This window comes from Scaptodrosophila lebanonensis, unplaced genomic scaffold (genome assembly GCF_003285725.1).
Source record: "Scaptodrosophila lebanonensis strain 11010-0011.00,11010-0021.00 unplaced genomic scaffold, SlebRS2 tig00000072-arrow-pilon, whole genome shotgun sequence".
Classification (NCBI taxonomy): domain Eukaryota; kingdom Metazoa; phylum Arthropoda; class Insecta; order Diptera; family Drosophilidae; genus Scaptodrosophila; species Scaptodrosophila lebanonensis.
Genome location: NW_022060558.1, coordinates 4,085,849 through 4,096,160, shown reverse-complemented (window position 1 = coordinate 4,096,160; position 10,312 = coordinate 4,085,849). Strand labels below are relative to the sequence as shown.

The window sequence follows — 10,312 nt, the reverse complement described above, 5'->3', positions numbered from 1 at the left end:
GTCAGCTTGTGCAGTTATTATAAATGAAAACATGTAAATAAAAATATCCCTCACGTATACGAATAGCTGGATAAACTGGAAAAGCTATCAGCACCAAAATGGTTAGTAAGAGTGCAATGAGTGTCGAAGTTAACTCGGCCACAAAGGAACGCCCTGTTTTCATACCGCCTCGGAAACGTCAACAAACGAAAGCCGAGGCGAAAAAACAAAATTATGTCGACCATATAGTCAATGTGCAGGTAGGTCCTTCGACTTTACTCTTCAAATATCTACATGTAGTATGTATATACATATATCAAATATGTATTTTTGCCACAGGCAAATCGACCCAAACTTTCGCCCTCTAATCCCGGCCTCGAGGAGGAGCTTCTCAAATCCAAGCTGATAATTAAAAACAAGCAGCCACTGCCACAATTGCCTGGAGAATTGGGCGTTCAGGACACACTCGCGAGCACGCATTCGGCCAACTCCAATAAATCGGCCCATTCCGCTGGAAATCTCAATGAGCTTCAGAACTTCGAATCCATTTCCCAATATACCAAATCCACATCGCAATCTCAGCGCCACGATAGCACGACAGTGACACCAAGCAGCTGTTGCTATTCAGAGAGCAGCCTGGATGCCAAAATGGCCAAATCCCACGACTGTCTTAGCAACCCCTTGTCCTCGAAGAAACGCGTCAATATACGTACAGCTGATTTACCACATGTGCGCAGTCAGCCATCTCCAGATATAGCCAACTACGAGGACTTGGAGTCCGGCGAGACGAGTGTCCTGAACACATATGACCAGAGTTTGGAGCGCTATCAGACCCGCAAGAATATCGATGGGGGAAACTATTTGACCATGACTGGTAAGTGAGCAACTCGCTCTGAAGATTATATATAAAAAACTTCCTACTCAAACAGGTACAGTGAAACGCGGGCGTAAAAAGGGCCAGTCTATAGACTTGCAAATAAACATCAGTCGCGAAGAGTTGGAGCAACTCAATGCTAATGCCATGACCCACAAGTCTCAGAAGGGCACAAATCTCTGCTGTGTCTGCAGCTGCGGCATTGGCTTGCACATTTTGCTGTTATCCTTGCTCTGTTTGCCCTTTGTTGTGGTCATATCGGCTGTGTACTCCTTCTACATAGGCACCCTAACTTGGTATAATATGTTCAACTACTACTGTGAGGAGAAATCATATCTGCACAAGATTTTTGTCACCCCCATACTTATTTTGGCCTATCCGTTGGCTATTGTGCTGTGTACTTTTGGCTTGGGTCTGTACTCGGGCTTTAGGCAGCTGAGCCTGCAATACAGCAGCTGGGTAAATGATATAACCGATATAGAAAAGGGATTCTATGGTTGGCTATGTGGCTTTCTGCAGATGTCCGACTGCAGCCCATATGAAGTGGTTATATTGACCGATATTTGTGTGGCGCCCCAGGATCCACAACGGTTGCACATAAACAAACCCAGACAAGAGCTGTCAATGTAAGGATCTGACTAATTCTCTGCCAATTGGTCATATGATATATAATTAATGAGCCGTCAAATTAAAAAGAGTCTATGTGAATAACACAAAAATCCAATATTTAAACTTCTGTCATATATTTGTAATGAGATCATCTGACCTGTTCCCCCATTTCTTCCATTTCCGTCAAATGCTGCTCCCGTTTTAGAGTGAAAAATATCTCGATTGATCCAAATTATATCGGAACCTATATGTAGTAATTACATTTTGAAATTAAGAACAGCGTAGTTTTGTGATTAACTTCGATTATAAGGTTTAATCTACGAAATAGGAATTCAGAAATCTAGAGTCAACAAAATATAATCAAAAGCTCAAAGTATACAAAAATATATACTTGCCGAGAAATAATCACATAGTATAAACGGAAAGTTTTTGATTATTCAATTTGGAATACAGAGATTGTGAGTCACGAAATCTAAAACATGAAAATGCTGACTCTTAACTCTCAACGGGGGCAGCATTTTCCATTTAAATTCTGCTAATTGCAAACATAACCAGAATTAAAATAAGAAACTGAATCAAACTTGTAGGCTGAATGTTTAGGAGAAAAAATAGCCCAAAATGCATTTATTTGAAGCATCCACAGCTTGAATGTTGTGGTTGTTGTAGTTTTTCAAGCTCTTCAATTTGACGGTTTCATTTGTCGACCATGTGTGTGATAAAAATAATTAAATGCATAAATACATAGTAACGAAAATATCTTCAGTATAACTAATTTGCTATGCATTAAGTCTGCTTTGCCAAATTTGTTCCTTTCATATAAAAGATACTAACTAAGAAAAAAGATTAGAGAGAACACTTACACGCTTATATATGTGTGTGAACATAAACATGATAGTTATATATATAAAAGCGTATATGTACGTTTGTTTTTAAAATGTAAGCCAAGTCGTTTGAAAACTTAACAGCATTTACAGACTATGCATTTATACGTATCCGTGATTTTGGAAAACAAAACAGCATTTTGTTAATAAATATTTATAGGGTAAGAAATGAGAACTTACACATACACATACAAGTTTTTAAAAAGAAATTCTATATGTTACAAAAAGAGAACAAAATAAATATACACACATATATTGAATGGATAATTAGTCCAAAATATCGCAACAATAAATACATAGAATCTAAAATGCGACTCAAACCATGTCTATTTCAATTAAAACAATAAACTATTTTAAGAAAAATAAATACAGGTGCCCAAGTATGCCCTAATCAGTTGCAAAAGGTGGAAGGTAAGAGCTCATCTAATCGCGCTAATCACTCCTTGGTAGGTATTCACTCGTATGTACATACATATGTATGTTTTCGAATGGCACAGCTTAATGGGCCGGTTTGTTCGTTTATTGCAGTTAAAAAACAAAAAATAACGAAATAAAGATACAATTATATGTACATATAATTCAAATACACATTTCCCACCTTGAAACAAGTGATAACAGCAGCAGCGGTCACCTTGAGCTTGTACTTTAGTTCTACACTTCAGCTACTACTCGGGCATTTTGTGCACTGATTAAATAAATTACAACAATTAAAAGCCGGCGTAAAAAGTAATAAAGTAGAATATATCGACACGCCGAAGATTAGCTACACTTTTATATGTAAGAGTTGCTATACAACAAACCACTCATCAATAAACTAAAGAGTCCGAAGAACTGCAAAAGTGTTTGAAGTCCTTAGTCAAGACGTCATGCCATGCTAGTGCATTTTATTGCTTAAATTTGGAATTCAGGGAATTCGTGTCAAACCTGATAACAAGGCCGTAACAGTGTCTTCATTAGGGTATTACAACACCTCCATAAAAACAAACAGTAATACCGACTACTTTTGATAAATAGAGCGCCCCAAGCGGATGTGTTTACAAAACAAATTGCATTTGGCCGGCACTCCCACTCCTTACAAAAAAATAAAAAAAGAGTGGGAAGAGCGCAAGAGCGTACAGCTGTTGCGATAGCAACAATAAGCACGGGAGCACAAGCGAGAGTGCGGAAAGCGTATTATTATAAAAAGAATTTTATTTGCGGTCAATCTATATATGCATACATACATATGTACATATTTACGCGCATATACAGACATACGAGTGTACATATGAATATACGACCACTTTATAGTTCTCAGTGCTGCTTTAAGCGATTCAAGCAGCAGTCTAAGTTCAGCATTTGCCGCAACGTGTTCATAGCGCGTCCCAAAGTCGAGAGCAGAGAGTTCGAACATCAGAAAAATGGCAAAGGATAACTTAACTGCAGTTTTATATGGCATTGAAGATCTGCGATTGGTAAGACTTAGAAATTTCGCTTAAAGTTCGTTGTACATATCGTATGGAACTTTTATTTTCGTTGTAGGAGCAACGTCCTGTACCGGTAATTGCTGATGATGGTAAGCAAAATATTTACTAAAAGAGAGTATTACACTAGTTTAAGCCAAAGCGTATAGAAATCTTAGGGGCTGTGTTTTATGCCTTGTAAAATAGCGAAACAAACAAAAATTAATACTTGTGTTGCCTAGGGCTTAGGAGAGTCTACATCCCAAGTGTGATTGGTTTCTTCCGAAAACCAGGCATTTATCTAGACAGGCGGACAAAAAACGGACATGTCTGCGTTGATTTTTTACGTCATACTTATGAGCATGAAGAGTATAAAAGTATCATGATCGAGATAATCTCGTGTGGGTTGATCAAGCGCTGATCACGCTTCAGCACACAGGTGGGATAATTTTCTGTAATCATTGTTTTGTGTCTCGCGATCTGCACACATCATCAAAATGTTGCTATCGGCTGAAATTTTCTATGCTCAAATGATAAGGAAAATAAACCTAAAACACGTAGATTTAGAGTTTACAGAGTGACGGAGTGGCAGATGAATTATTTTAATAATTTTAATATTTAATATTTTAATTTAAATATCTCATAATGCTGTCAGATAACAATAAGTTTAACAAAAATTCCAGCAGGACTTTAGTCCACAGAATTACACAGTATACAGGACTCTCAAAAAAATAAAATTCAAACCACGCACACCCGGCACAACGCGCAATATTTCTCCTTAACATTTAAATAAGTTTGATTCTCGGCAGCTAGCTGTTGATCAAGCGCACAACTAAATTAAATCGCTGTATTTATTTATATTTTAAACATGTACATACTATTATATATGTATGTATAGTATTTTGATACATCGATCACCTCCTTATATTATAATTAATGGATATTACTGCTATTCCGTTCACATAGAGGTCCTTCTTGCGATGGATTCCGTCGGAATTTGCGGCTCTGATGTGCACTATTTGGAAAAGGGGGGTATTGGCGATTTTATTTTGACGAAACCCATGATCATTGGCCATGAAGCGGCCGGTGTGGTGGCCAAGGTTGGAAAAAATGTGAAAAACCTAGTCGTTGGCGATCGCGTCGCCATCGAGCCGGGTGTGCCATGCCGCATCTGTGATCATTGCAAGCAGGGTCAGTACAACCTTTGTGCAGATATGGTCTTTTGCGCCACGCCACCCTATGATGGAAATCTTACGCGCTACTTTAAACATGCGGCCGATTTTTGCTACAAGTTACCGAATCATGTTACCATGGAGGAGGGTGCGCTGCTGGAGCCCCTGTCTGTGGGAGTGCACGCCTGCCGAAGGGCCGGCGTTGGCTTAGGTTCTAAAGTACTTATTCTGGGAGCAGGACCAATTGGCTTGGTCACACTTCTTGTTGCTCAATCCATGGGAGCTTCAACAATTTTGGTAGCAGACCTGACCCAACAACGTTTGGATGTGGCAAAGGAACTAGGTGCCACCCATACGCTATTGCTGACGACACAAATGAGTGCAGAGCAAGTGAGAGACCGTGTGCGTCAGATAATAGGAGAAGCGGACAAGTGCATTGAGTGTTGTGGTGCTGAGTCTACCACCAAGGCGGGTATCTTGGTAAGTAAAGCACCTAGATGGTATTGTGGATTGAGTTATAATCATCTTTTTTTATAGGCTACTCGATCCGGAGGTATTTCATATATTTTTATTTATAAATATATATTTATCTAAGCATTTTTGTGTGTCATAAAGGTGTTGTCGTCGTTGTGGGTATGGGAGCCCCTGAGGTCAAATTACCCTTGATTAATGCTTTATCACGAGAAGTCGATATACGAGGCGTATTTAGATACTGTAACGAGTAAGTAAAATGGGCCTGCCAAGATACTATAAGCTAATTTGTTGGTTTTTAATGTCTACACAGTTACCCCGCCGCCTTGGCACTTGTCGCATCGGGAAAGGTGAATGTGAAACGTTTGGTGACCCATCACTTTGATATAACCGAAACAGCTAAAGCTTTTGATACCGCACGAAGCAGAGCTAGCGGAGCCATAAAAGTCATGATTCACGTGCAACCCAAAGATGCCAACAACCCTGTTAAGTTTTAAGTATTTCGATTTAGAAACATTTAGAAACCGTTTTGTATACTCTCAAAAAGATTTGACGCAAAATTGTATTCGGCATGTATAAAAATTAAACACATATTTCTTTCGGCCTAACGTACAGTTTTATACTAAATTAGAATTACCGATAGTTTCGAGGTGAGCTCAAAACATGGTCAGTGTGCTCATACGACGGTTTGCGCTTTATCGCAGGACTCCGCAATGCCTGGGTCTCATATGCTCCACATATGGACCGCAGCCCCATAAGCAGCCTCTTATTTTTCCACAAATTATCATACATCAGCGGCGACAGAAGCACGATGATAAGGAAAAAAAGCGTATGCGGCTGCGGCACCTTAAGGCAATTGAAATACGTGGAGGTAATCCTTTGGAGAAGAAGTGCTGCCCATCTTTGAAGAAGGATCCAGGTGTCCCACTTGAAAACGCAGTGGCAAAGGACGGTCCAGATACAAGCGCTTTAAAGTCCTCCTCAATTGCTGATGAAGCGCCCACGGAGTTACAGAATTGCTCATCTGAAACGAATACATCTTCTTCAACAGTGAACACAATAATTGCCGAATCAAATGATCAGCCGCACCTTGAGGTGAAACTTATTGATATATCAGGTGAATCAGTCGAAGGCAGTAATTCTGTGCAGCCACTTATAATTGCGGAATCAGATACTTCTACAAATGAGAGTTCCGACTGCTCTGATAGTGAGGCGAAATTTGAGGGGCAACAGGAAAGTGCGTCTGAAGCTAAATCAAATACAGCTAAGGTGGAGGCAGATTACACACATAAAACTAAAGATCCGAAGGAGCCAATTGTTGGCGATGTTATCGATATTAGCGCGCCAGAGATATCCTTAAAAGTGCAGGTCGTGATACCATCCGATTTATGTACCGCGATGAAAGAAGGGGAACATCCAAACCTAGTTACTGTCGCGGCCCATGTAAACCAATTTGGCCCTACTAATGACGGTAGTTCGAGACTTCCGCCAGTGGAACCAGTCCCACCAGCCGCCCCATTACCTGAAGCAAAACCAACGGTCGAGCCTATCAAAACTGCACAAAATGCTGTACCAAACAAACAATTAAGCCCCGATCCCAAGCCTCCTGGAATTGAAAGAATGTCGGAAGCCCCTCCGAAAGCCCCATATGTAGCAAAACCTACGGCAAAGACCACAAAAACTGAACCGACTGTGAAACATTCAAAATCTGATCAACCACATCGTGTACCTGGGAGTCTAAAAGATTCCCGAGTTCCAGTGAAAGCACCACTTGAATCAAAACCTACGGCCGAAACCATAAAAACCGAACCAACTACTACACGTCCTGCAGGTGAGCAACGAACCGTACACACGCCAGACTCTGCCCCTAGAGAAAACCCAGCAACTCAGACCGTCGAAACGGCCCCAGGTTCACAAATTCCTGAAAGAAGTTCCGATATTACACCGAGAGCTCCAGTTGAGACTAAGGAAACAGCTAAGACTAGGAACACTGGACCTACTGCTACACCAGAAGAGGCAGCTTCGAAACCAGATTCACAAGCTCCTAGTAGTGCAGGAGGCACAGAGAGAACACCAGATCCCCAAGTTCCTAGTAATGAGATAAGTGCAGATAGAGCATCAGACCCACAAGCTCCTAACAATGAGATAAGTGCAGAGAGACCACCAGATACACAAGCCCCTAGTAAAGTAAGTGGAGAGAGAGCACCAGACCCACAAGCTCCTAGCAATGAAAGAAGTGCAGAGCCGGCACCAGTTAATCCTGCGCCCGTGACTGAAGCACCACTAAATACAAGCAAGACTAACCCCCTTGTTGTTGAAAATAATGAAGCAAATGCATCAATAAGTATTCAACCCTTGCCGGATTCTGAAATAATGTCCGAGTCTCAAGCTCTGCAAGAAGCTGATGCTGCCCTAGCTGCTGAATTGGCAGAGTCGCAAGAACCCGCTCTGCAAAACTCCCCTGAGGATATTTCAAAATCGAAACGGGCACAAGAAAACTTAACTGAATCAAATGCCGAGATGGAGATACCCAAGGATAGGGAGGAATCAAGGAAAAAATCGGGCAATGAAGATATTTATAAGACAAACGACGCTAGACAAAATTTAAAAGAACCAACAGCCCAAATGAATAATCTTGAGAAGGAATCGAATGAAAAATCGCCTAACGAAAATAAATCAGAAACCGCAGAATTTCGGTTAAAAAAATCCGACCGTAACACCAATGAGGATTTTGAGAAATCTGCAGAAAGCTCGTCTCGAATCAAAATTTCTCAATTTATTGAAAAGAAGCAAGAACCGCGTCAACCCGAAAATAGTTTTGGTGCTTTCTTATCCAAAATATCCCAGTCCTATTTTGAGCGCAATCCGATTGAAGCCGGCAAAGAAAAGCAGAAAAAACCTAAGGAAGCTGAGAAAACCGAAAAATTAAATATGAAACCGCAGAACATTGGAACTGAAGAAAGCATGAAATTTAGAAAACAAATTCCTCCCTTCCGACCTGATAACAAGACGTCGGGAAGTTCTGATGCATTAGCCAAAGTAGAAAAATTGAAAAAGAATACCACAGATAAAGGTCCAAAAGCTGAAATGAATTCGAAATTCTTCACGCCTGATACTGTCTCCATCGGTGAACAAAAAGTATCTGGACACATATCCGATTGCAATAATATTTATATGGATGATGCCACTTCGACAAAGCTAACACAATTACCACCACAACAAAAATCGGCATCCGCCGACATATTATTGCCAACCTCTAAAATTGCACCTCCGATGGAAAGCAAATATGTTGAGACTACACAGGTTACAACCACTAAGGTAAGAGACGACTACCTTGCGGCTAGAAAATTAGTTGATCCGCAACCAGCTCTTAATGTGAGCGCGAATCAAGCCGAAAGAAATGCAGAGGAGAGCGATAGAAATGAAGAAAAAAGTATCCATGAAATCCAAAGCACCGTGAGATTTGAGGAAAGCATTAAGGAGTGGATACAAAATAGAAGACGCGAAGAAGAAATGCAAGTTCATGATCAAAATTATGATCGTAAGGAAAATAGAAGAGTTAAGGTCAAGGTGGCTCTGTTTGAAGACATAAAAGACATTAAAAAGGTTGAAGAGTCGGATGACGAAGTGAAATCAAAGCCTGACGAGGTGCTGGAAACAGAGAGTAAACCCAACCAAATGCAGATGGGAAGAGTTTCTACGGGGGCACAACTGGAAGAAGGGGAACTAGGCATGAGCGTAGTGCTTAAAGACACTGAGGATCAAACAACATCGAAACCAAAAATTTCATTGGCGCAATTCCTCTACGACAAGTTAATGAATATGGGAGGCAGGTCGAGAGCCAGAAAAACAAAAACAGAATCGCAAGTGGATGACACCAAGCGCGGAATGGCTACATTTGCCGGAGTGGCATGGTCAGGTGTCAATCAAAAAGTCTTAGCTTCAGCACGTAGTAGGCAACATTCAAATATCCAAGTACGCCAAGAACGCATACGAAAGCGCTATCGTCGAGGCCAGCGCAATATACAACAGATTCAACATGCTGGAACTTTGGCTCCGAAATATCACAATAAGCGCCAGGCGCATAAGATCGCTACGGCATCCATACCGGAATCAGAAAGCAATCGAATAACTGAATCAGCCGAAGCACCATCCCAAAATCAACTGAAAGAACGTGTTGTTGTAGTAATTCGTCCCGCTGTTCTTTCAGAGACGGTCCAAAACTTGGAACAGCTCACACATTTTCCGAAGCAGGTCGAGGAATCCAAAGACATCGTAATATTGGGTGGCACAACAGCGCTTCCAAAGAGATCGGCGTACCTGTTTACCAGCAAAGATAATGAGAAAGATAGTACTGCTATTAGAGGTGGGTCGGCGACTTGCAAGGCTAAGAGCAAGAGCGTTCGTAAGCAGAAAACAAAGGAGCCAGAGATTGAAATATTGGGGGGTTCGGAGTGTGTAACAAAATTGAAGGAAGAAGAGGATGAAGATGATTGCAAACGCAACTTCTCGAGCGTGTTAACTGGTTTTGCGCGCATGTTGTGGGTAAGCCTATTTTTCGTTTCTTTGTATATACTCGTACATAAATATTATGTAAATTAAGAGTAATTTCTAACTGTTTGGAACAGTATTATTTATTTCCAGATGCAGCACCACGGGCCAACAAATCGAAGTAGATGCCTTTACATAAGATGCGGTGCTGCTTCATAAATAATTACGAAGGGCTTATAAAACGAAGCAGATCCTTAAACCTTTCAACGCCATTGGGTGGCTTTCAATATGTGGAACATATGAGACTTTATAAACATAACAATTTGAGTTTTTCAAATAAAACGCAATCCCAATAGAGCTGTAAACCATGCTTCCTTTTCCATCATGATATAT

At 40.8% G+C, this 10,312-nt stretch overlaps 3 protein-coding genes across 3 annotated transcripts; all 3 read left to right on the top strand.

The window, feature by feature from the left end:
- On the top strand, window positions 1-1,695 carry LOC115625264. The gene is made up of 3 exons (XM_030520265.1): window positions 1-239; window positions 319-853; window positions 909-1,695. Exons 1-3 carry the CDS (start codon window positions 99-101, stop codon window positions 1,481-1,483), a joined length of 1,251 nt encoding a protein of 416 aa, XP_030376125.1. The 5' UTR covers window positions 1-98; the 3' UTR covers window positions 1,484-1,695.
- Window positions 1,696-3,648: 1,953 nt separating this feature from the next.
- On the top strand, window positions 3,649-6,036 carry LOC115625266 (sorbitol dehydrogenase). The gene is made up of 6 exons (XM_030520266.1): window positions 3,649-3,797; window positions 3,865-3,898; window positions 4,752-5,437; window positions 5,495-5,510; window positions 5,573-5,678; window positions 5,742-6,036. The coding sequence occupies exons 1-6, from the start codon at window positions 3,744-3,746 to the stop codon at window positions 5,923-5,925; spliced, it is 1,080 nt and encodes a 359-aa protein (XP_030376126.1). The 5' UTR covers window positions 3,649-3,743; the 3' UTR covers window positions 5,926-6,036.
- Window positions 6,017-10,284, top strand: LOC115625260 (titin-like). The gene is made up of 2 exons (XM_030520256.1): window positions 6,017-9,973; window positions 10,057-10,284. The coding sequence occupies exons 1-2, from the start codon at window positions 6,092-6,094 to the stop codon at window positions 10,102-10,104; spliced, it is 3,930 nt and encodes a 1,309-aa protein (XP_030376116.1). The 5' UTR covers window positions 6,017-6,091; the 3' UTR covers window positions 10,105-10,284.
- The last annotated feature ends 28 nt before the right edge of the window (window positions 10,285-10,312 follow it).